Here is a 27,347-nt window from a genome sequence, read left to right on the forward strand (position 1 = left end):
AAGGTCTGCAGCTGTAACACACTGCATATGTTGTGTGTATGTTTTTCTCTGCGTGAGCACAAACTTGTCTCTCACAGAACAATTTGAAATATTGATAAGAAGGCAGGAGAAACTGATGTGGGGACTGCTCGCTGTTAGCTCGGTTTCTGAGACATGCAGCTGTCAGACGTGCTGCATCCACACCGCACAACTCATGTTCTACATACTGGCTTCTGCTGAATATCTGTAGGGTCTCTGTCCGTGACCACATCCTCTCTTTGAATCCTGTATCAGATCATATTACAGACAATTCTTGTCTTTCCCGTTATCTTTTTGTTTGCTTGTTTTTTGTCTCATGTCATTGTCAGCAACAAGCAAAATGAAAACGAGTCCAGGTCTTAATTTGCAACAGTAGTCACTATGATTAAGGGAACTGGAGCTAAGTTGTCATTTGCTGATAGAAGAAGTGAGGCCAGCCTCTTATATTAAGAACGTGTGTGTAAATATAGTCTCGGTTACTTGATGCCAGTCATGGTAATGGAGACTATGAGCTACACTACTCAGTGAGAATGACAGTAGTGTTGTAGCCACAGACTGCTGCTGTTACAGCCAGGTTGTCCGTTTGATTGTGGGGCCTTACTGCCACAGGTCAAAAACAGGTTGGGGGCTTAATTAGTGACTCCAAATTTTGAATATAGTGTACAGTTGTATGAATGTAGCTGTATTTGTTACTTTTTCACAATTATGGAAAAAGTAACAATGTTTTTCTAAGCTGCTACAAAATGTTCCTGTTGCTACGGTGTGAGTGGGAAACTTTGGATCTTTTGTTCAAGCATGATGTTACTCTGACGTGCACTTCCCACATTAACAGCATTACAGACCAATCACATCTCCCATCGCACTGACAGTCCTCAGTAAAGGCCTTTCAAGTGCATGAAATGTATTTGATTGTGCAGCGATGCAACAAAAAACCTCAGGGTGTTGACCCTGCTGCTTGAGGGATCTCCTGCTCACCTGAAGGGAGCAGACACCAAAGGAGAACCACCGGGCTCCGATCAGCGCTGGGCCGGCAGCGTGGGGACTAGTTTTCTGCTGTGCTGGATGTTGCGCACTAATCTGTTCTTGTTCCACTCGGTCTTGAAGTAGTTCCGCTTGCAGACATGCTGTTTATATTGTACTTGTTTTTTCTAATGAATGAAATCTGAACCTTCTGCATGAATCACTAGTTTGTTTTGAACCGGTCTCATGTAACCCAGCAGCACTGGATGTGTCTATCGTTACATCACTGCTTGCCTCTGCTTGTCTCTGGCTGCTTGCTAATTGCTGGACCACTCCTGTTTGGAGGCACTCACTCAAACAGTACGTGTGCTGCTGTCACGGTGGTTCATGTGTGGAGGAGGAAAGGACACATGCACTGCTAATAAGAGTGAAATGAACACAACATGGATTTTTGGAAATCCCAGGTGTGTCAGTCATATTAGTGGTTAAGACACACACCCTATAGCTGTGTCGTCTGTCCTTCCACACATTTACTGGCTGTCAATGCCAGAATAGATAAATCCTCTTAAGAGTTAGTCAATCCTTCACACATCCTCCAGTATGGTTTCAGGTCTGTGTAGCTGGGAAGAAGCCTTTACCTGAACACGTGTCATCAGTGGAAAGGCACTTTATTAGTCTTGTTGTGGCCATTTTTGTTGAATGTTCATAAAATGCAATTTGTATTCATTTTTGTTTTTTCTTTAAAGGTGTAAGAATATACTGACCTGGTTTTGTTATGTAAATTTGTAATTAATTTTATTGGAGAAGCTTTTGGAAAGTGATTGGTTTATTAGCTTATGGACCCTCCCATTAATCAAGAGATTAAGAGCACCCTGGATGGGTGTGGTAAAGAGGTTTTTCGTTTTTTGTTTGCCAAATGTCAGATGGGAAGACGGGAGGGTTAGAAAATGATTTTTTGACCACTTTTGAAGTTGTTAAAGCAAATTAAGTTAACTTTCGTTTAATTTTAAGTTTTAAGAAGTTATTTGGCTGATTTTTGTTTATAATTTTGCACGAAATAAACCACATATGATTTTTAAACAATGGAGTCAGAAGTGCGTTCTAAAACAAACCTCCCGTTGCCACCCACGGCCTTTTCTTGGACTTTTTTGGTGTTTGGAAGTAAAAGGCCGCGACAAGTCTTACTTACTCAGATCAGAGATAGAAGCCATATTCAGCGCTCATGCAGGACTTTCATTTTATCTTTCACGGGAGCCTCCGGAGCATTTTTAACAGGCGCAGGGCAGCGCTTTGGTGACTGCTGTGACGCGCTCGCTGCCAGGCTCGAGTGGGTCAACATCTCTAAATGTGAATGTGATCGTGTGTGTCATGGTTATACAAAACCTTTTCTCAGGACCACTGAGTTTATTTGCTGGTGCCTTCATGCTCATATGAGGGTAATCAGTCATCTAGTTATTAACTTCACCATGTGATAACAAGTGCCACGTCTGTATCTTTAACTGGAAATCCTTTTTCTACTGGGTCGTAACTATGCAGAGAGCACTTGCTTGCTTAGCTGTAATGTATCGGATTCACGTACAAATGGAAAAGAAACTGGATTATTTCAGCATCTTCGTCCACTAAGTGAAGTGATAAGAGAAGTTTTATGGGTCAGGCAGAGGACAGGTTAGAGGGCTAAGTAACACAATTACATTTCTCCAAGTGCCTCCACTGATGTCTTCTGCCATGAAACACGAGATTGTGTGTGTGTGTGTGTGTGTGTGTGTGTGTTGCTGGTTCATTTATGGTAATTTACACTACTAGAATAAGTGGAAACCGGCTTCCCACCCTCCTGCTGGGTGGGAGGGTTTGTGTGGAATCAGATTTCAGGCAGGTAGCGCCCAGCCCGAGCATGTGAGCGAGCGCTTACAGGTGTTTTTAATGAGATAACTGTTCTCTGCCCTTGGACACACTTTATTACTACGGGTTACAAAAGGCTTTAATGTTTGAATGATTTGCTTTTCTTTGTGTTACCTGTTGTAAACTGCCAGGTATAAAGTATCTAACACAACACATGTTCAAGGATTTGTCCAAAGTCTTAGTAACATCTGCCCACGTGTAGTTCATGGCTGCATGTCTCCAGAGTGGTGGCAGAAAGCAACAGTAGTGCAGTGTGGTGCTGCAGAATGACACCAAGTGATTTTCAATGATACGTTATGAGCATTGCCTCCACGGCTGGCTGCAGCGACCGGCAGCGCAGACTGTAGGGCTGGGCGATATGACCCAAAATTCATATCTCGATATTTTTTAGCTGGATGGCGATATAAGATATATATCTCGATTTTTTTTTTTTAAAGCCATAAGTTAAGAACAAAAAGAGAGTTCTTAGTCACACTGTGTCCCAGATGTCACACGGGCACTTTTATTTACATACAGCGTAGATGTACATGAAGAAATTACTCAAAAATAAATTATCAGCATTTATTAAATAATCATGGTCCATAAATAAAAGAAAACAATGTTGTTTTTGTGCATAACAAAAAGCTCACAATTGTGCAGTCAAAATGTAAACTAATAGACGCTGAGCATAATAACAAAGAGACAGATTTCACAGCTGCACCACGTCTCTGAACAGGTGCCATTTGTGGTCCTTATACACACACAGTACGTATCACTCCGCGAGGCTCCTCCTCGGTAGCCGTAATCCTCCGACAATCCATCAAGCGGTGCAGCTCCGTAGCTTAGCAAAGTCATATTAAAACATTTTTTGACAGATTGCTGAGCGCTGTGTACCACATAAAATCGGTTCGCGGTCAGTAAGCACAACCAGAATTCATACATAATCGACACACTGTCGATTTTTGAGAAAATAAAAGGATTTTAGGCCGTGCAGCCCCTCCTGGCTGCATGCCGTTAGCGCGGTTAGCTCGCTAACACGTTGACGCCGTCCAGCCCCACGCACGGTAACTCGCTAACGGAGATTTTCCGCTTTCATCTTGTCATTGCCTGCAGGTGAAGCTATGGGGGAGGCGGAGTTGTGCTCAGTGAAGGAGAGGCGAGGCTGAGTAACGTTGCGTAGAGACAAAAGTGGACGAAAGAGAGGCAAACCTGCGGCTCCACAAGTATAATTATAACGTAACATAGACTATATCGATATAAACGATATTGTCACATCTTATATCTCGTATGAAAATATATCGATGTTTTTAAAAAACTCGATATATCGCCCAGCCCTAGCGCAGAGTTAACTGATTGTTCCTGTTTTAAACTGAATTAACTCCAATGGACTGACTCAAAGAGACCCTACGAAGCTTGAAGGTTAAATATGAGTGAAAGCGGTCAGCTATGGTCCCCAGCATTTACAGGGAAACAGAGCAGAATAAAACAGTCTGACGTTTCATGTCTGAAAACATAATTCCAACTTATTTATTAACACAAATATTAACACCTACCCACATAGTTACTGAGGGGAGACAGAAGAACTGCAAGAGTTACTTCAAACTCAGTAGTTACTCTTAAACTCACGGCTAAAGTGGCCTTTGCACACCAAGTAGAACAACAATCTGGAGTCCAGCGCACACTATGAGCAGGCAAATAACAACACACGAACTTGAACTCATCTATGCTGAGGGCTGAAGTGCTTTTTAAGGTGGAAACACTAACTGTACCAGGGTGTTCGTCTGTAAGCTGGAGATTTGTTTTCTGGAGCACACGTGCTTCACACACAAACTTTTAGCTCTTCTAACTCGATGCAGACCTACTTGTGAATGCTCACTTGAATAGAGGTCTTCTTTGTTCACTGTATCAACCCCAGAGCTTGCTGTGTATGTGCATGTGTGGAAACTCCTGCCTACCTCAGCAGAGTCCCTCTCTCTGCCTCCTTTCTCATGGGCGCACACAGCTGAGACTCGGTGCAGTCACATGACTCGGTACTAGGAGCCCGGCTGATTAAGCTGGCCTGGCACTACAGCACAGGGCCGACCAGCCTTGGGTGTGTGTGAAGCATCTCTGCTTCAGTTGTCATGGTTTCAGCCAGTGTTTCCATATTCATACTAAAGAAATGATCTAGCTCAGCCTGTTGTTGTTGTGTGAAGACAGCAGCAGCTGTTTCAGCTGCATTCATGTACATATACACATACCTGACAACAATGAAGTTTTTGCTCCTGTGATAGTTCCACCCACAGACAGACAAGCCTTTCTTTTTCCCTTTCTCTTCCAAAGGCTCGAGTCATTTACATGAATATTATTACAGTGCAGACTGCAGCTGGCATAAACACTTACTCTCGTGAGGAGACATTGGGCCAGTTTGTGTCTGTGTGACGGGCCCGTGCCATGTGCCATGTTGGCTTAAACTCCAGAATGCCTCGCTGCTAAAGCTAAAGCTACTTCCTAATGTGACAGAGGAAAAAACAGACGGCGTTATCCCCGAGAGGCTGCAGAGGGTTTGTTTTTCAATATCCAGGAGTTCACAAGGAAAAATCTCTCCATTTAAATTTAGGGATAAACCCTTGAAGAATACGTTATTTTCTTATACGCGTGGGACCATTAGCAGCTCAATGAACCCCTGACTGGATGACACTGGTTTAAAAAGTTCACCATTAGGATGCGGTAACTAAACCCAGGCCTTACAGTGTTCCTGGCACAGTGAACACGTGTCTCTGAACTCTGAACTGGTTTCATTCTTTCTTTTTGCTCACTGAGTGTAATCAAACTACTTCAGGTTTACAAACACACTGTTGTTGCTGTTGGCTGTGTAATATTGCACAACTGTCACTTTCCAGCTGATAACAGCTGGAGTTTGACCCCCATATTTGTCATTATGTAACACGTAGAAAACAGTCGCATGGATGGAAGCTAGAGTGAGACTAGATCCCAGCTGGTGTCTCCAGGCACAGCACCAGTCTAGCCTAGCTCAGTTCTGTTCATCAGTTTAGAAATGCCCACGCAGTCGGTGCATCGACTCAGTGCCAAACAGAGAAGAATCCGACCCTCTGCATGCACTCCTTCACTTCATCCAGGAGTCTTCTCTGAGGAAAAACATAAAAACTTGCAGGTCACTATTTACCCGTGACATTAATGAGATGATGCTTAATGGCACCTCGTCCCCACCCAACTCCAAATCTCATTTCTATGTTTGTAGCACAAAAGCTCTTCCCTGCATATTATCAAGTATAAAGGAGAAATCGTTAAGGCCTGTAGAGGGTTTCTCATGGAACTGAAGCAGTTTAAGCTTCAGGCTTTGACGGCTCTTGGTTATATTCAGGAAGCAGATCTTTGTTGGAGGGAATCACTGCTGAGACAGCGAGTAATTCTCGGGCAGTTGTGGTTGTTCATACAATAAAGCCAGAACACAGTGACTAAAGATGTACTACAGATTATTAAACAGCCCTGAAGCACTGTGACACATCCACAGAGGTGGTGGTGTGCAGATGTTTGTCACGGTTGTTTATTCAGAGACCAGAGCTCACCCGACGCGTCACAGAGGAGCACGAATTTACAGCTTACAGTATGATGAATGCACATATATGTTGAGTCCATGTATGCTGTTTCTATCCAGAGCTCGTCGTGCACAGTGGGCTTTATTTATTCATTACCCCCCCACTGTAGGAGGCTCCCACATGCCGAGGGACACATATTTGGGAGGCCACGTGTCAAAGAAATGGCTGAGTTGTTGGCCGATTTTCAGGATAAAGATCTTTAAATGTAACACAAGTGCTCTCTTTCCTCCTGTGCAGCATGAACTGAAAACACCCACACAGATGCAGAGCGCACAGGCAGGCATGCAGGCTGGAGAGGACAGGAGGGATTTTCCCATACTGGCTCTGCAGTGGCTGCCCTAGATTCCACTGAACGATTGTCTCGCTGCAACTAGACTATTATTAGAGCTGTATTATCAGGAGACAGGGAGTGAGAGAAGAGGGAGGGGAGGCAATGCAGAGAAGAAAGCCCCGCCTTCTTTTTCCTTCAGTGTGTCCTCATATTCTGCTGAATATTCAACATTTAGTTCTTTATTTGGTTCCCTCAGAAGTCGCCTTCTCTGTTCCCATCAGGAGTTGATATTTCACACGAGGGTTGCAGAGCTGCAAGTGCAATGAAGTGTGTTACCTGTCTCACATCCATGGCTATGTTGTGTCTTTGCAACAACCCGTGCATTTTAGGCTTTGTTTGAGGTCTGCAGAAAGATTACCAAGTCTCCTTTGATAATTATCAAAGTTTAATTGCAATTAAAAATAAAATTCTTTGAAGTTCCAGAAAAGTGTGAAAGGCAGTTTAATAAAGTGTGACTACTGAACAGATCAGAGACAGTTGGCTTCAAGACTGAAGCTAAGAAACAAATTGGGTTTCCTGTCAGCAGCTCAGTTAGTTAGTTCATGTGGACTACACAGGTAAAAGGCTGCAGGTGCTTCTGGAGTTAAACAAGGGGTGTGTGTGTGTGTGTGTGTCTGCGCGCATGTGTGTGTCAGTCTAAGGGATCTTACTCCTCGGGCATGTAGAGAGATGGTAGATGGATGGAAAACAAAGCAATAATAATAGAAAAGCAAACGCATGCGAGCCACCTCAGTGAGGTCGGGACACGTGCTCAGTCTCATGATGAGTCCAAAGAGCCAGCAGTTCATCAAGCCCTACCACAAACTGACAGATGATACTTTTATACATGTCTTTAATACTGACTACAATAATAAATGATGAATATCATTAAGATATACAGCTCATAAAATCTCACCTTCTATATTCATTGTGTGTAAAGTGAAATGTTTCAGGCCTTTTATCTTCTACGTGGTTTAGAGTAGAGATGGACCGATCCGATATTACGTATCGGTATCGGTCCGATACTGACGTAAATTACTGGATCGGATATCGGAGAGAAATAAAAAATGTAATCCGATCCATTAAATATCAAAAAAGCACCTCACAAAACTTGCGACATGGCGTAACTCGGCTCATAACCGTAGCACGTCGGAGCAGTGTGCTCACGTGATAGAGCGGCTGTGTGTATTTGTAGCCTTGCTGGTAATCCCGCATTTCATCATCCCAGAGAGAAGTGAAGCAAGTGTGTAAGTTCATCTCTGAATGTTTGTAAAGCATTCCAGCGTTAAGCTTAACAACCGATATATGGAGCGACTGCCTCCCTCTCTCTCCTGCTGCTGCTTCAATCATGAAACTGATCAATGATCAGCTGATCGGCTTTTCTGTCGCGAGTCCGTCTCTCTTGTTTGTTTTTGGCCCACTTTGCACCAGAAAGAGGAAACCAGCGGCTGAACAACAGCAGCACGTTTAAGCTTGATAAGCTGTTGTTAGAATTTATTTAATATTACTTTCTACACCAGGATCTTTTTCTACAGCTGACGTAACTGTGCAGGGGCGGATCTAGCAAAGTTTAGCCAGGGGGGCCGATAGGGCATGAACAGGGAAAAGGGGGCACAAAGACATACTTTTCTTTCTTATTCTCATTTAAAATGTCGAGCTTTTAATAAATAATTATCTGACACCCAAAGTTTTAATTTGATGTAAAATGAATAGAAGTCCATTACTGTATATAGTAACTATTAAGTCTAATATACCCTAGTAAGCTATAGTACTTTTTCCTTTGGGAAGGTACCATCTGTGCAGTCTGCAATTTTGTTGAAGAAAGATGTTGAATCTATTTAATATTTTTGAAAAATAATTGATTTCTGTGCATTTTTTTTCACACTGCATCAAATTAAAGTTGATTACGTCGATTAAGCATCATGAGGTGGAGGTGGGGGTGGTTCCCTATTTTTTTTTTTTTTTTTTTGCTGGGAGTTTGCAACCCTATTAGTTAGGTTGCTTAATATTTCTGCTAAGTACTCTTTAAAATACCAGAATAGGGAGGATTGCAGGTTTAAGTTTATTAGATTGATCAGTGTTGCTGAACTATGAAATATTTTGGGTGCAGTGTATTTTTTACATACAGGTATAACAGAATAGCTTTAGTGTTGTTGTTTATTTAAACTTGAGTATGAACTTATACAAAATGCAGCAAGATATTAAAAAAACAGTTTTATTGATTAAAAAACACTATATCGGATTCATATCGGTATCGGCAGATATCCAAATTTATGATATCGGTATCGGACATAAAAAAGTGGTATCGTGCCATCTCTAGTTTAGAGTTCAAGAATATCATGAATCGAGTGTCTCACATTAGAATGTTTCGATCATAAAGATCTATCGAGAAGGATTCTGAAAAGTACCTTTATTAATATTCACCTTTACCACAAATTACTGCTTCAAAGCGGCACTGCATGGAGGCAGTCGGCTGAAGTGTTACTGGGTTGGTCTTCCTCATCTTCCTCGTAGTTTCTCCTTAGGAAATGTAAAGAAACTGGCATCTGTGTATGTCAGCACATAGAAAGATGAAGTGAATCCTCCTGCTGGACGGCTGCATTGACTGTAGACTTGGACCAGCAGCAGCAGATGACTCCACAAACAGACACTTCACACTGGTTCCTGTTTTGTGAACGACCCTCTGAAGGCTGCGGCCGTCTCTGTGCACCTCCTCCTACCACACGTTTCCCACACTGTCAACTTTCCTAATAATAATTAATAATTAATTTTCATCAGTGACCTTGTGTGGCTCAGCTCACCATGACTGTGGTTTCCTGCGCTGCACTAAACCCAGAGGTTCATGCTAGAATATTGTATTCATTTGAGATGTTGTGTTTTCAGGAGCTAATGTTGAAATTGAAAAGAAGCAGGCCTATGTCGTGCCTCCATGAACACGCGTTAGGATGTGTGACTGTCCTGTAAGCACAACACTACGCAGCTGTTTTCTCCTGGTTGCATTGGATCATATCTACAAACGACAACAATGTGATTTCTCTTGAAGCGTCGGCAGCGCTGCATATTTTCCGTCTTTTCCTCTCACAGTCCCTCCTGGCTCCTGGGCCCACACATCTTTCACGAGGAGAGGAGTGGATGAAAGAGGAGAGCGGCAGGAAAAGCTGGGTCACTCTGCTCGAGGACGTTTGCTTTCCTTTATCTGTCTGTTGCTCACTCTACATATTTGTCTCAACCTTTTTCCACTTTCTTCCACATGTTCCCGGTTCCAGTTCTCTTGTGTTGCATGTGTCTGCGCTACACATCGTGTCTGTTTCCAGCGTGGTGCGAGCAGAGAGAGATGACCTTCTAGAAGAAGGGATGTGGCTTCATGCTGTCATTGAGCATTACTTCAACTCATCTGCTCTCTTATTGCATCTCTCGCCTTCGTGTTATTTCTAACCCAGTGACCTTCCACAAAAGAGACACTCTCACAGAGTGCTGTCTGTGTCTGCTGTGTTGGAGTTCGTTTCATTGTGAAGCACCATGTTGTTCAGTTGGTGACTGTGAATATAGATGATTGTTATTGAAGATGCTCAGTGAATCAGACTAGACCCTGAATGTTAACATTTTGACACATGCTTCCTCACAGAAAAGCGACGAAGTTTTATTTATAACTTGGGAGATCATAACCATCTGTGCTGCAGGGTAGACTGACACATTTCAGCAGCTGCTTCATATATCTATGTGCCTCTTGGGGACCATCTCTGTGAAAGTCTCACCGTGCTGATTGATATTCTGTAACTCTAAAATGCTCCAGCATCATCTGTTGCTACGTGGCACCTTGGCTTCAGTATTGTAAGCCTGGTTCATGCTCAGTAGTTCACCTCTCTTCTTAGTATTTTTATAACTCCTTGTTCTGTCACCACATACTGTTGACTGTTGATCATTGCTCTCAGGGGAATCCACAGTCCCCAGCTGATATGCTTTAGCTGATATGCAGATTTGTGTTCATGTAATGTGACACAGATTCACCTCTTCATGGTGCAAATTCACTGCCTTTGTATCTCTGCATTCTTCGGCCTGTTCATTCCCCGAGTCAGCTCTACGTGACCCTACAGTTTGTATGTAATGAGGCAAATAATGTCACAAACACACAAGTACTCAAAGTAGTATAAAGGATGGGCTTGTTCGTGGTGACAGATGTAACTTTTCTTTCTCCTGTTACTGCGGATGGAAAGGCTTGAGTTTAAATCTCCTTACTTGTTCTAAGTGTGTTTGTGTGCTTCCTCCTCTGTGTGTGAGACCATGGAGGTTCCGGCTCAGTAAATCAGATTAGACTTTTTGGCAAGCAGAATAGTTGTGTGCGTGTGTGTGTGCGTGCGTGTGTGTGTGTGCGCGCGCGTGTGTGTGTGTGTGTGTGCGTGTGTGCGTGGACATGACTGTTTGGAGGGTAAGACTGGAGCTCAGACGGATCTAGAGGGAGATGGAGAGGAAAGGAAAGGAAGAGGGTGTAGCTGCTTGTGAAAGTTATGAAGTCATCAGAGGGGTAAAAACACTGAATCACTCTGTCGACTCTTTTCAAATGTTCATAGATAGTTTTCACTGTAATGAGAGAAAGGAAATTAAAGACAGAGTGCGTGATTTGTCCTGCAGTTACAATCACAAAACTCCCAGAAGGCTTTCAGTCTGCTGCTGCAGCTGTATGTGATGTTGTTCAAAAACATGAAGAGATTGTTTAGAATGGTTTACCTGCACGTTCATGTGTGCTTCCTGCAGTGCACTCGAGCAGTCTCATATGAAGGCCAAACCACTTCCACTCCATGCAAGGATGTGCATGTTTGTGCTTTATGCTTATGCATCTCAGTAAGTCCACTGGAAACACCTTGCTGCTGTCATCATGGTCATGAAGTGCTCTCTCAGTCACAACCTTTGTTCTCCTCTCCTCTGTCTTCTTTCTTCTTGTGTGTGTGGGTGTGTTTTCCAGCTTCCCCTGGTGCTCAGTTTAAAAAGCAGATTTGACTGCACTCCCCCCATTGGTTCTACATTTTCATGACTTGTGCTCATTGGCTGCCAGCGGCCGTCGGTGCAGCCAGCCAGAACGCAGCTCTGCAGCTGTTAGTGATGGGCAGATTATACTCTGCTGCACTGCTAAACACACCTCCAAAACAATCAGACACTAAAGCATCTGTACAGAGAAAATATGTGAGATTTCGATAAACTTTGCTTGTCCCTCTCTGCCCCCACCCTGCATCTGCTGTTGTTCTTGGCTGCACGCTCAAAGCTCTGAAATGTTTGAAGCTGAACGCTCAGCTGCACGTGAAAGGTGGAAACCAAGAAACACACACAAAGATTCAATAGGAAACTAGGGGTGTGTGTGTGTGTGTGTGTGTGTGTACATAGCCAGTGCTTAGTGCGACCTTCAGTTACTATAGCAACCAACTCACCAGACTCTCCATTTTCCAGTTTCTATGGTGTGTTTTCGTGACTGAGTTCTACATGTGTGTGCATCTGCATACGTCTGTGTGTGTGTGTGTGCATCTGCATACGTCTGTGTGTGTGTGTGCATCTGCATACGTCTGTGTGTGCCATGTCTTCCTTGCTGTGAACAGTAACACGTGCTCGCAGACGGATCGTCCCGACAGGGGAACAGACTGTGCAGCTCTCCTCCTCGGCGTTCCTTCTCCTGCAGCTTTGTCTAAATGCTCAGACGCCATGAGATGTGTTCATCTATCTGAGACGTCCCACGCGTGAGCTCCGGTTTGTGCGCTGCTGAGAGACGCAGACGGGTTCTGCAGGAACGTCTCACTCTCCCCGTCGTCGGCACGTCTCTTGTGCTCGACTGAGAGTGAAATCTCCAGATTGTAGAGCTGGATGAAGCAGATCGCTGTGAGGAGAATGTGACCCATCACGCTGATCCCACACAGTGCACACACTCACATAGGTATTTGTTTAGAGATTCCAGTGGGTAAAGTCAAACAGGCCTCCCTGCTCCTCATTTGCTTGCTGACTGTTGTTCTCTTACTTGGATTCTTTGATGTTTATCTTAAAGCTGAGGTTTTACATACTGTAATAGTATTTAAATAAGTCATTCAAATGGAAACAGCCGTGGTGGAGACGTTTACCGATCACGCTGTGGACGGGAGGCGGGGCTGTTTAAGCTCTGCTGCCACGAGGACAGATACAAGAAATCTATAATAAATCTATAACTCTGCAATAAAACACTTTATTGATTTCTCGTTGTATTATTCCAACTCTGTGCTTTGACACCGTTTCCCCTGTGAGCTGATATCCTTAAATTCTATTTTGCTTTGTTTTGTTTTATCAATATTATTATTTATAACGATTGCTTTAGCCTATTATAAATGTACTTTTATATGGACAATTCAGTCTGTATGAGCCACTTACTACATGTTTTGTATCTTTAGAGGGTCAATGTTCACTGGGCTGCCACAAACCATTATTCTGATAGTCGACTAGTCACCGATTATTTTTGCGATTAGTCGACTAATCAGATCATCATCCACTGGACGTAAAACATATAGATTATTGCACCAGCAGCATCTGCTCTATCATCATAAATACTAAAAAAAAAGCCAAACAATAACATTTTTAAGTTATCTAAGTGACTCATATGTTTAACCTGAGTAGCGAAAGACGGCGGTGGGTTTGAAAACGACCTGCTGGGAGTCCGGTGTTCTCACGGCGCTAGTGACCTAGCCCCCGGCTAGCTATCGAGCTAGTGGGTAACAGACGTCTCCGAAAACGTCGGAGCGCTTTTGAAAATATGTGGTGTCTTGATAAACTGAGCAGATATTTGAGGTTTACACAGCTACATTCTCGCCTGAAAATATGTTAAACGTTTATTTTGTGACCCAGAAAGAATAATAAGAGTAATATTAAAACTAACTAGCTGCCGCCATTGTTGGAAACTAAGCTGGGCCGCGCTATGAATTCTGGGACAGCTAGCTGCTTCTTCTTCTTCGGGGTTTAACGGCAGCTGGCATCCTTGTACATGCAGTGCTGCCATCTTCTGTTTCAGTCCGTTATTACACTCTTAAATCCTGCTATTATTCCTGCGTCTTTTGGGATCTTACAAAGCTTCAAACGACGCGTCGACTATTAAATTAGTCGTCGCCGATTTTGATAGTCGACGTAATCGTGACTAGTCGACTAATCGTGGCAGCCCTAATGTTCAGTGTCTTTGTCTTTCTGTCTGTCTCACTTTAAAGTGAAAATAGGATCCTGATAGCAAAACTCGATTGAAGTATGATAGATTTAGCTGTTTTTAGGTGAGTTTAATTGAAACACTGTCACTGTTCTGATCAGGCCAGCAGCTCATTTTCTCTGAGCTTTTGGTTTTATTTCATTCTAAGCCTGATTCTCCTGAAGTTAGAAGGATGACTTGCCGTCTTGTTGAGTTTGACTGGATTCGTGTGTATATAGAATATTGAAAAGATGAGGTGAGGATTAGATTTGAAAACGAGTGATGAGTAAAAATGGTTGGATATGAGGACAATCATGTAATTTCTTTTATGACTGTATCTTAGCAGCACTTCTCTTTATCTCACTCGTTCTTCTCTGATCTTGTCACAGCTGTAAAATCACATGTGTGGTGATCAGGGTCCTCCTATAGCACGAAGCGATAACGTTTCAGTTTGCCTTGTTTAAAGACAAACAGTGGTGGGTATCAGAGGAAACAGCTGGAACGACGTTATCTCTTCAGTGGTGACAGAAGGTATGCATTTTAATGATCCTGATGATAATGACACCAGTATAATGATGAAACCAGTAAGAATGAATGATGACAGTGAGTAAACTGCTGCTTGTGCCCCAGAATGAAATGAAGGGAAAGCACTGAAAGAATCCGAAGTGGCAGACACACACCAGGATGGACGGATGATCACATGAGCAGGGAAGGGTGATGAGGGTGATGGTGTAAAGGAATGAGCACTACTCCACCAAACAAAATAAAGAAGGAGGCCAGTGTTGAATTTGAAGTGGAGGGTAAAAGTATGCAGCAATAAACAGATGAGTAATATGTGGCGATAAAACAGCAAGGGTAAACAAAGACGGCACGACAATGATGTCCTCAGCATGTGCTGGCTGGGAGCTATCACTCAGTCGACTGCAGCAGTGCATTGTGGGAGACGGAGTGGGTGGGAGGCTGAATGAGGAGAGAGATGCACTCGCTGATCTCTCTTCCTCTGTCTCCCTGCTCGTGGAGGAAAGAGTGGGGGAGGGGGAGGAAGCAGATGAGAGAGAGAGAGGGAGTAAATGATGAGGATGGAGAGAGAGAGAGATGATCACTACACACACACAGACACACAAACATGTGCAACAGTCAGTCACTGGACTATCTTCTGATGTCAGCAATGCAGCGTTTGAATACTAAAGAGCGGCTGCAGACTGATCGTACGTGCTCTGTGTCTGCAGAGCTGGTCAGCGAGGCTCAGCTGTGCGACTGTCCTTCTACACTCAGGATCATGTTGCATTTGTCATGTTACTGTATGTCTTATGTTGTGTGGTGCCTGTCCAAATGTCTCTGCACTGCTGCTAAACATGATTTGTGTTGTTACCTGCCTTTTATGGAAACATGCTTTGGTGCATGTGGCTCTCTTCTTTCTTCCTGTTGGATTCGTGGTCGTTAACTCTGCCACTGTCCATGTTTTGTTGCTCCCGGCGTGCTGGTGTGTACGGCTGCTGCGGCCCAAACATTAGCACGTGTGTAAATCAACCTAACCTGAAGTCTGTCCCAGCCACGTGATTGGTTCTGTGGGGGGCTATTATGGTTGTCATTGGTCTGTCACGTTGTCTGTCCAAACATGGGTGATTGATCGCGTCATACTTATATCGAGGTTAACTTATTTCATGATAATTATCTTTGTTGTTTATTATCCAGCGTTATCTGTCTGTAAATCCTACTTATTTACATTATGTGTGAGAGATATTACTCTTTGTCCTTTTAACTCCTCTTCCTCCTCTTCCTGTGTGTAACAGATGCTTAATGTGGGTCTTGATGAGCTAAACCAAACGATACTGATTGCGTTCATTTTATCGGTTATTAACAGTTTTTTGTGTGTTTTCCTTCTGCTGTGTCGTGTGCAGGTTTATGTGGAGTTTGATGACCAGGAGTGGGACAAGAGGGAGTGGGTGAAGGTCTATGAGGATTTCCAGCTGTTTCTACTAGAGCATCAGCTGGTCTGGGCCAAGAGGAAGGAGTGTGCAGCAGCAGCAGCAGGAGGAGGAGGAGCAGGAGGGCTACTGCAGGGATCCAAGGCCAAACACATACAGTGGCCTGCCCTGGTAAGACCTGTGTTTGCTATTTATAGGCTGGGCACGGTAATGAGACTGGCCAGCCAAGTTGACTCTGCTGCATGCGTGGAGCTCCAAGTATTCTGTTCTCTCTGCACTTTAATCTGCTGCTCTGTGGATCATCTCTGTGGTTTTGCATAAAGGTGTTGCTGTTTACAAGCTTTTCTATAAACTTGTTTGGCTCTTGCTGTTGTTTGCTTGGCGTGTCATGCTTTTCCGTTTCCTGTCAATCATCAGTGAACTGATGAAGTTTTAAGTTCTTCAGCTGCTCAGCTATGATTGCTCACAGCCAACATGCGTCCTCTGCAGCTGCTGTCCAGGGTTAGGTTTTCTGCACAGTCACCGCTGCTGCAACTGGTATGAACCTGGATTATTGTCGTTATCCACGTGGTCTGATTGTGTGGCACAAATGATTCTGTCATCAGTAAAAACTCATGTTAGCTTTATCTCATCTGGCTCTCTGCAGCAGGCAGCTAGCAGGTGTAGCTGCCTGCTACATGATGATGACTGCGAACAATAGTGATGACAAACTGTTTCTTATGGATTATTATCTGTTTTCTTCTAATAATCTTTACACCCCGTGATCATAGCTGTGAGTTAGTTGATACAGATCAATAATACAGCACCATATTATGGCACAGTGGATACTTTGTTACTGTGTTCACTGTTGTTGTGTTTACTGATTAAAGCCACAAACAAAGGCTGATTCCAGTGATTGTGACAATATGTCAACTCCTCCAAAATCTCTTTTAAATGAACTAATATCTGATTTTAAATTCATTTATGATCAGCAAGTGTGACGATCTGTGTGGAAGCAGCGGGTGTGACAGTTTGGTGTGGAGCATTCAGACGTGTGTTTACACAGCGGGGCAAACTTTCCAGGAGCGGACGTCCCAGCAGATTCAGAGTGCAGTGCTCCGAAACATGGAAAGACATAGACCTGGATCTCTGGCTCCGTGACCATGATAAATGTTCATGACAGTACACTTAAAAAAAGAAGAACATGGCAGCACAGCGTAGGTTTGCAAAGCTGTGTCTGAAAAATCCACAGGAGTCCTGGAACAATGTCTTTTGGCCAGACAAGGTCAAATTGGAGATGCTTGGCCATGATTCCCAGTGCTTTGTTCAGCAGAAACCATCCATCTTCATCCGCTTTATCCGAGGCCGGGTCGCGGGGGCAGCAGCCTAAGCAGAGAAGCCCAGCCCTCCCTCTCCCCAGCCACCTCCTCCAACTTATCCGGGGGAACACCAAGGCGTTCCCAGGCCAGCCGAGAGATATAATCTCTCCAGCGTGTCCTGGGTCTGCCCCGGGGCCTCCTCCCGGTGGGACGTGCCTGGAACACCTCACCCAGGAGGCGCCCAGGGGGCATCCTTGTCAGATGCCCGAACCACCTCAGCTGGCTCCTTTCGATGTGGAGCAGCAGCTGCTCTACTCTGAGCCCCTCCCGGATGGCCGAACTTCTCACCCTATCTCTAAGGGAGAGGCCAGCCACCCTTCGGAGGAAGCTCATTTCTGCCGCTTGTATCCGTATCACTACCCACAGCTCGTGGCCATAGGTGAGGGTAGGGACGTAGATCGACCGGTAAATTGAGAGCTTCGCTTTTACACTCAGCTCCCTCTTCACCACGACGGACCGGTGCAGCGTCCGCATCACTGCGGCTGCAGCCCCAATCTTGGTTTCTGTGGAGAATATGGTGAGGGATGATTTGGGTTGTTTTGCAGCAACAGAGCCTGGACACCATGCAGTCATTGAGGTACAGATGGGACTAGTGCCTGATGTGCCTGACTAGTTAACTGGAGGACTAGTCTTGTTAGTCGTTTGTACCAGACTTACTAGTCCTTTAATCTAATTGGTTTACAGTTAAAATCAGCACCAGGTAAATTGTTGTCCTAAATGTTATGCAGTCATTTGCCATCAGATGGAGCACTGTAGTTGCTGTTCTGATCTTTTTGTCTGTTATTGTTAATTGTTGAAAGGCGAAAGAATGAGATCGCAGATATAAGTGGAGCCACTACTCCACATCGAAAGGAGCCAGCCGAGGCAGTCGCCTACTGGAGCAGGAGGAGGCCCTGAGATGAGAGAACGCTGCGGCGTTCCCCGGAATAAGCTGTTGGAGGTGGCTGGCAAGAGGGAGGGTGTAGGTTTCCTTGTTTAGGGTGCTGCCCTCGCAACTCAAATTCAGATAAGCAGAATGATATGGCGAGCAATTTGTTGTTGTGTTATTTGATGGTTACCTGAAGTCTGCTTGGGGAGGAGTCTAGGTAACCGAGAACCCCGCCTCAGACTTGCAAGTGCTAATCCTCATCCCAGCTGCTTCACACTCTACAAGGGCTCCAGTAGCACGAGCACAGGCAGCAGGTCATCACTGGATAAAGTCAGCAGGGTTAGGAGAGGACTGAGCCCAACATCCTCAGCCAATGGCAGAGCCACAGAGATGGGCTTGGACTAAGTTTCACCTTAGTCAAACTACATCTGTCTGTAAGTGGCCTTCAAAGTGTGTGTGAGTGATCACGTGAGGCTCGGTCTGCTCTGCGGCTTGCGTCACACACACACTTTGGTGTGGTGGCAGTGTGGTTACCGTGGTGTTTATGCCGCTGTCTCGATGTCGCACCACTGTATGAGGAGATGATCCTGTGGGTCTGCTCGTGTTTTTGGCTTTGTCACTTATTGGAGGATTTGCTTCGGAAATGTTTGGCACTGATGTCATTTATTTTCCGACTGTGCTCTTTTCTCTGTGTGCGTACAAATGTGATTCACTGTTTTGGTTATGTAATAGAGTGCACGGTGCCATCTGGCACACACATTGTAGATAAGAGTTCAAAGACACGCACACTTTTTTCTGCCTCTCTTACTGCTCCTCCCGTTTCTCACAGATTTATCACACCGTTGCTATTGCCATAGCAACAACATTGAAATATAGCACAGACTCATACCTGATTGACCCGCTGCCCTCTGGTTGGCGCCTCAGGTCAGTCAGATCTGCAGGCTCTCAAACAGCCACTCGGCCTGTCAGCAAACCTCACCAATCTGAGCCCTGGTCTGAGTAACCCTCACCACTCACACCGAGTCCTTTGCTTCCAAGCGCTTTGTTCTCCAGTGTGTGGCTTTGACTCGCCTTTAAAACCTCACGTGGGTCCTGCCTGAATTTTCAGCCCCAGCAGCTGCTGCTAGACAGAGACAGCATAGATGAGCAGGCCAGTGGACCCAGCAGATCGCTTTGTTGTTGCATAATTATCCGCACGCACACTTGGCTTTTATATCTCAGTGAGGACATGTAATTGACATAATGCCTTCCCTAGCTGCTTACCTGAACCCTAACCATAACCTAACTGTGACCCTGCTACTAAAACCACAATTTCAGCCTCAAACATGCCTTCAAAAGCTGTTTGACGGGCATTTGGACCCCATAAGGGACTGTTGGTCCCCACAAGTATAGTAACAGTTGAATTTTTGGTCCTCACAAGGATGTATAAGTGTGCACACAGACACACAGAGGGGCTGTTGCACTCATCAGTATTAATTCACTATTAATTACTGTCATTCATCTCTCTGTCTGGGCTTTTCTCAGTGTGGGTTTTTGGTTTCTTTTGAAGCTCACTCTGAGTTTACAGGACTGGACTGATTGTGTATTTGTGTGGTTCATACATGTGTTTGTGTAAGTCTGTTTGCAGAGCTGCTGTGATATGGGAGGATCTGCTAGTCTCACTGTCTCTGTGGGTGTCCATGTGTCCTCCAACCTATTGTACTGCTAATTAGGGCTGCACGATTAATCGTTAGAAAATCGCGATCTCGATTCATACTTATGTGCGATCTCATTTCCAAATGACAACGATTAAAAAAAAAAAAAAAGAACGACGACGATTGTACCGCATTTTGATCCGGGACGTAATCTGCATGAAAACAAGCGCTCACTCTTCCTGCTCAACAAATGACAAGGGCGGAGCCTTATACCACGTGATATAGTGCCATGCTAAATTAGCAGGAAAAACTAAAAGGGAATGTGATGCCCCTTTAATATAATGTGTATCACCTGAAACGAGATTTAACTCACGATACAGGTGCCTCTGAGATGAGCCTTATACCACGTGATACAGAAGCTGTGCCGTGTGATGCTAAAATTAGCAGGGAAAAAACAACGGAGAGCACGTCAGGGATGACGAGAAAGTGACAGGAGAAAATCCGTCCCGGTCAACCACCCAAACATCAATAACGGGAACCTTATACAGCGCTTCCCTATACACGTCGAACTCCCGCAGGCACAAAGAAATTACGGAGGCTATCACTTATCACCTGACCAAAGATATGGCTCCATCAACACTGTGCAAAACGAGGGATTTAGGAAAACGATCAACACCCTAGACAAACGCTACACAGTGCCGTCCCGCAACTATTTTTCTATTGTTGCACTACCTGCTCTGTACACGCAGCGTCGAGCAACGGTGGAGACGGAATTTCAAGCAGGACAACATTTTGCTGCAACAACAAAACGTGAGACATTTGTTGTACTGAGGGAATCAGAGTCGACAAGCAGTAGTAACAGGAACGCCTTTGCAGCAAGCAACAAGTGAGACAGCTCTTTGTTGGATTTTGCACTTTTACTATATTGCTTATTTACTCTTATTGCTATGGGTCTCATGCTAGGCCCTCACTACGTACTTGCGAGGTCTATTTAACCATAACTTTTTACTCCATTATGAACTTCAACAAATCTTACATCCCTCTCAGGTGAATGTATGGCTATTCACCCTATGCAGCGAGCTTAACATAAGAGGAGATGGTTCCAGGAACGACAGGACACATCGCTTTGTCTTTGTGTCTTTAACTGAAGACCGTTTTTTCCTCTTTTAATTTGTAAGACTGTGAACATACAGTAAAATAATACGTAAGCATCAGTATCAACATATTTTGTAAACAAAACAGAAGTTAGCAACATAGCTTTCCTTATGCTTTACATTCATCATTAACATCTTTCCTTATACGTTCAAATAACCTTTTAAGTAACATGAAAGTAACAAATCTTACAGAAAATGAAGTTAGACATTGCTTACTTACAGATTATGGCTCAACAAACTCCCCAACGATGTAAACTGGGCTTAAAGTTGTGCAGCTTGTTTTCTGCTCCATGCATTTTCTCACACTGCCTGCGTGAACTTTGCCTGCTGCTTACAACACATCACCAAAGGGGGCAGTGTAGTGCACACCAAATAACCAAAGAAGAAGCCACAAACTGAAGGGGTAATACTGCCCACTATTGGGAAACCTGAGAAATTCGCCAGCCAAAGAAACCCAACCAAGCCACAAACGAGGGGCAGAACATGTTCAGTCTCAACTGTTACGAAGTTGATGTGCAGTTAATAAGTGCAATAAATATTTATACTGGAAAAGAAAATCGTGAGAGAATCGTGATCTCAATTCTAAGCCAAAAAATCGTGATTCTCATTTTATGCAAAATCGTGCAGCCCTACTGCTAATATACTGAAATGCACATCTATACATAAGCTGCTGTCATCTCTATGTTTCATCTTCAGTATGACAGTAAAATGTGCATCAGTTTCTTCGAGGTCACTAGCAAGAGTTTGGATGAAGTTTGCAGATAATAATAATGGATTGGATTTATATAGCGCTTTTCAAGGCACCCAAAGCGCTTTACAATGCCACTATTCATTCACTCTCACATTCACACACTGGTGGAGGCAAGCTACGGTTGTAGCCACAGCTGCCCTGGGGCAGACTGACAGAAGCGAGGCTGCCATATCGCGCCATCGGCCCCTCTGGCCAACACCAGTAGGCGGTAGGGTAAAGTGTCTTGCCTAACGACGACCAGGACAGAGAGCCCGGGGATCGAACCGGCGACCTTCCGGTTACAGATACGCTTCCCAACCCCCTGAGCCACGGTCACCCCAGATCCATGGAGGTGTGTAATTATTCACTGAAGCTGTGGTGTGGAGACCTCCACAGACGCCAGATCGTTCTGTGAGCTGTCAGATTATTAGATGTAGAGAACAAAGGCAGCGTGATGAGCAGAAGTCGACCCAGCCGTAAAGGAAAATTGTGTGTGAGAGTATTAATAGAATATGAATTGCTGGTAGTAGTAACAGCTGTAGGAGGATCCTGCAGTCTGATAGCCATAGCTCAAGTGTTAGCTCCATTCAAGGCTTAAATACATGCCTGTTTTTGTGTTAGAGAGCTGCTGAGTAAAAAAGCTCATTTCCTGCCTCCGCTCTTTCTGATTTTATGATCTCATAGATCCCAAAGTTTCATTTGATGTTTCTCTTTTGTAATTTCTTCTTTGCATTGTCTGATGATAAATGTGAAGAGTGTCTTTGTAAGCTCCACATTCGTCTTGCTTTCAGCCTGGGGGTGTAAACTCCAGGTCCACAACAGGTACCCTCTCCCTGTTACATCATTTGGATTTGAACCAACACTTAACAGAAATCCCATTTATTTATGGGTCACAGCCCAGTTACTGACACACATCCAATTATACACAAGGACACAATGTCACGTTGTTGTAATAAACTTTACAATAACAAGAAAATGTTGCATATTCATTACATGCCATGCTGTTGACCTATTTGGCCTGTTTCCCTGTTGGCAGTGAAACAAAAAGCCAGCAATGCCTCTATTATGTTAAAGGCACATAAATGCATAAAACTGGTTATTTTATTCTATAATCGTAGGTTTAACTGTTCAGTCAGTTTGGGTCTCCTTTCAGAAGCGTCTCAGTAGCCTGTGTGTACATATAATTGTTTGAACTGATGAATCTGCAGTTGTTTACACGTGGCTACAAGAGATCCTCCTAACTTATGTAAATCTTTGCTTCTTACATCCTGCTCCTTGGACCCGTTGTTCTGAGTATTGGTCCATCAATGACTGCTGTCAAACTGCCAGCTGTTGCAAATCATGAACACTAATGAGAAGTTAATAGGCCTTTGTCTCGTCAAGTTACAAGACATGTTTGTGTAGCTATATGTGAGCCTGCATATACACTGTTGACTGTGTTGAATTCAAACTTGTGCTCCTACTTCTTGAGTCTGTGTGCTGTACCATTGTCCACCCTGGAACAAAGAAATATGACAAGCCCAGAGTTAACTTGCATTCATGTTTATGATGACTGTGTGTAAACTTCTGACCACAACTGTACATGAGGTGAACATGCCTGAGACAGGACCTGCCACAGGCTGCATGTTCAGGGTCTCTCATGTTGTAGAGTTCCCAGTGACCCCACCCAGCTCACACCCACTCCATAACTCACCAAGACAGTCCCATCCCCCAGAGTCTCCCCCCCCCCACACACACACATTTGGCTTTCATTTAGCTCTCTTGTGTTTACTTTGCTCTGTTTTCCTCTGGCTGTATGTTGCTCTCCTCTGGTCTCCCATAGATACAGCAGAACAACACTGTCTGTGTCTCTGTTGCGTCTCATTTCACCCCCACTCCCCTGTTTTGTTTTGGGGTTTTTTTCCTTTCTCAAAATTACCTCAGTGAGGGCTTTTAATTTAGCATTTAGTGAAGAAAAGCGGAACACCACACATAAGGTTCATTGCTGTAGTGGAGGAGAGGGTGAGGTAGAGGCAGATGATCTGCAGAGGCGACCCCTAATGGACCAGCCCAAAAAAGGAGGTCTGCATATAGTGCAAGTATACAGCTTCTTATCTGAACCTGCATCCTGGTCACATAATCTTGGTAAAACGACAATATGGGGGAATATAGTTTGGTCAGATAAACCCAAATTGAATGCTGTGATACACACCATGTTTGGTCAAAGGCCTCAGCCTAAAACACCATACCAACAAGGTTTCAACGAGGCGTTGATTCCAGTTTGTAACTTTCAGAGACAGAACGTAAAGCTGCGACTCAGACAGTCACCTGACCTGAATCTGTGGGAAGAACTACAGCTCATAGAAGGATCCCACGCTGGGACTGTGTGGTGAGTGGGTCACACCTGAGCTGGGACTGGTTTCTCCATACAGAATAAATGTCGGTGTGTTCAATACATTTTCCCTGTGTCACTTCTCATTCTTACACATTATTTATTTACATCTATGGTTTCTTTTCGTTACATGTGGATTGAAAGTGTTGTTACTGACGTCATAATCTCATGTCAGTGGCACCTTTAGAAATATGTTTACTTAGAGAACTGGTGGCATGCAGCACGAGTCCTGACAGGGACTAGAAAGAGAGAGCAGATTTCTCCTGTTTTGGCTTCCTGTTAAATCCACAATTCAAAATCCTGCTCCTCACATACAAGGTGTTAAATAATCAGGCCCCATCTTATCTTAATGACCTTGTACCATATCACCCTATTAGAGCACTTCGCTCTTACTCTGCAGGCCTACTTGTTGTTCCTAGAGTATTTAAAAGTAGAATGGGAGGCAGAGCCTTCAGTTTTCAGGCCCCTCTTCTGTGGAACCAGCTTCCAGTTTGGATTCGGGAGACAGACACTATCTCTACTTTCAAGATTAGGCTTCAAACTTTCCTTTTTGCTAAAGCATATAGTTAGGGCTGGACCAGGTGACCCTGAATCCTCCCTTAGTTATGCTGCAATAGACGTAGGCTGCCGGGGATTTCCATGATGCACTGGGTGTTTCTTCACTCACTATGTTTCTTTCACTGCTTCACTTCTTCCTGAGGAGTTTCTCCTTCCCACCATTGTGACACTGCTTGATCACAGGAGGTCACCTGATTGTTGGGGTTTTCTCTGTAACATTGGAGGGTTTTTATCTTACAATATAAAAATCACCTTGAGACATTTGCGATTGATTTGGCACGAGAACAGCACAACTGAACTGAGATAAAACGTCATGATACATGGATACTTTTACGGTCTTTCTCTGTCTCTCATTGCAGTCGTACAAATGCTTGATTAGGTTCTTCTTGTGGACACAAATGTGATGTCACCCTGCTCAGCACAGTGATTTTCATGTGCCACAATCGTCACTTTGCTCTAAAAATACTGCTTTACAGTATCGCAGTGAAGACAGAGCGGACTAATGAGGCTAAAATCTGATACTTCATTGTGTTGGTTCCAGTCTTTTACACGCCTGGAGCTCAGCACCATGAGCTCCTCCACAGTGAGAGTTTAAGACGTGGGAACAGCATTAACTTTATGAATTACTTCTGGTTGTACCCCAGGAGGTAGAGGAGGTCGTGGCTGGTGGTTTGATCCTTGGCTGCACCAGTCTAAGTATAATTGGGCTAGATACTAACCTCCTAACCTCCAGCTGCTCACCGATGCATCCGCTGGTGTCTGAATATTGGATAAAAAGCAGAGAAATAAAAGAACCACATACCTCAATAATTACACCCTAACATGGAGACATGACGAGTCAGGAACAGTTAATGATGAAATAATTAATCATTGGCAGATTTGAGCTGAAAATAAGAATTTTGCTGCAGTAAATGTGCCTCTTGTACTTGCGTGTACTTTAGTAATTGGACCTGCTGTGTGACAAAGCTCATCCTCAGTGTCCAGCCTAAAACACGACCAGGAGATGATCTTTCTGTTGTTTTCCCTCCCATAATGGTCGTTACACACGGAGGTGTGGGAGAAAACAGCTTCATTCTGTGCCTGAATGCCTCCTGTTTGACAGAGATGGAGCACCGGTGCTGCAGCTACTTTGCAAATGTGCTGCTCACACTACACTTGTGTGCAGACACACATATAGCTTGTTCCTGTGATTGTTTTCTGCTGAGCCCAGAGAAAAGTGACCTTTAGGTGCCATTCCTCTTTGTCTGTGAAAGCATGCCTCGTCCTGCATGTCTGCTCATTACATGTAAATATAACAGCTGCTCCCAGGCTGCACTGTTGTATGGAAGAAAAATGTACACATCTAAATACGGTCACACACACACACAGCTGTGCATTCCTCTCACTTTGTTGTTGTTAGCAGGACTGTAGAGGAAGCGCTCATCCTCCTGTGTGCATGCGTGCTGTGGGAAATAAGTCTTATGGCACATCGATGGCAGGTTTTCCAGGTGAACTTTTATGTGAGACAGGATTTGCTTTTGCCTCTTCTGACTGTACTTCTCTGCTTCCATACAAACACAATTAAACATTTTAAGGGTTGAACATCTTCACTATGTTGCATGTTTTCCCCAACCGTGTGTTTCTGTGACTTCACTCTGCTGTTTGCAGTTAGCAAACACTCCTAAACGCTTCTTTGAAACATGGTGCACAGTGCTGTAGGACGGATTATTGTGGACGGATTATCTCAGTTGTTCTGCTGACTGAAGTTTGGCCCGTTTACAAAAATCACAGAACCAAGTTAAACAGACAGACCTGTTGAATTCTACAGTGATAGAATAATAATGATAATAATGATGATGATGATGATGATGATATAAATGATAATAATGATGATAATAATAATGATAATGCTAATGATAATAATAATAATAATGATGATAATAATAATAATAATGATGATAATAATAATAATAATGATGATAATAATAATGATAATGCTAATGATGATAATGCTAATGATAATAATAATAATAATAATGATAATGATCATGATAATAATGATGATAATAATAATAATGATAATAATAATGATGATGATAATGCTAATGATAATAATAATCCAATGTTGAGAAGTTCAAGTAACTTTTGAGCTAAAGCTTCTCAGTTTGTTGGGAATTAAAAAAAGATTGGGAAACGTTTAATTGATCAACCCCCTTAACGGATGGACTGTTGAGGATGTATAAGGGGGATCCAAGAGCGTTGTAAGCGGACGGGTCCCACAAGCATGTGCGGACGGGTTAATCCATGGACACCCACAGGCCAGCTTCGTGGAGGAAACCTGTATCATCATAAACCACAGGCCCAAAACAAGGCTTATTTGGACGAGAAAACATGTTGGAAATCCAAAGTATTTCCCCCCCAATCAATTTTCACGTCGTACTTATTTCAATAATTGCAAAGCTAAAATATTGGGTGTTAGTTACGGAAATTACGCATTTAAGGATATTTTATTTTCATTATATCATTATTATTATTACATCATCATTATTATCTTTATTATCTATTATTATTATCATTATTATCATATTATCTATTATTAATTCATCATTTTATATTATTATCATCCTTATTTATTATTATTATCATTATTCATCTTATTATTCCATTTTATTATTATCTATTATCATTCATTTTATTTAATTCATATATTTTATTTATTATTATTATCATTTCATTATATCATTATTATTATTCATTATTATCATTTTATTTCAAAAATCCAAGGTGGTCAAGTTATTCTGACTTTTTTTTATTATTTATAT

General features: G+C 43.5%; 1 protein-coding gene and 1 long non-coding RNA gene across 3 annotated transcripts in view; one reads left to right on the plus strand and one right to left on the minus strand.

Annotated features, from left to right (window-relative positions):
- jmjd1cb (jumonji domain containing 1Cb) overlaps positions 1-27,347 on the plus strand; it is a 116,228-nt gene that overhangs the window by 36,218 nt on the left and 52,663 nt on the right. For both annotated transcript variants that reach the window (XM_042214541.1, XM_042214542.1), the window contains exon 2: positions 15,847-16,044. In XM_042214541.1, the coding sequence (XP_042070475.1) occupies positions 15,847-16,044 (198 nt within the window). The remainder of the gene's footprint in view (positions 1-15,846; positions 16,045-27,347) is intronic.
- LOC121812418 lies at positions 1,661-23,362 on the minus strand. The gene is made up of 4 exons (XR_006053049.1): positions 23,351-23,362; positions 21,986-21,990; positions 6,416-6,420; positions 1,661-2,158 (listed from the first exon to the last, which is right to left on the minus strand). It is a non-coding gene; the product is annotated as an uncharacterized LOC121812418 (long non-coding RNA).

Source organism: Haplochromis burtoni, unplaced genomic scaffold (genome assembly GCF_018398535.1).
Source record: "Haplochromis burtoni strain Fernald_Lab_line unplaced genomic scaffold, NCSU_Asbu1 Contig_584, whole genome shotgun sequence".
In the NCBI taxonomy this organism is placed as follows: domain Eukaryota; kingdom Metazoa; phylum Chordata; class Actinopteri; order Cichliformes; family Cichlidae; genus Haplochromis; species Haplochromis burtoni.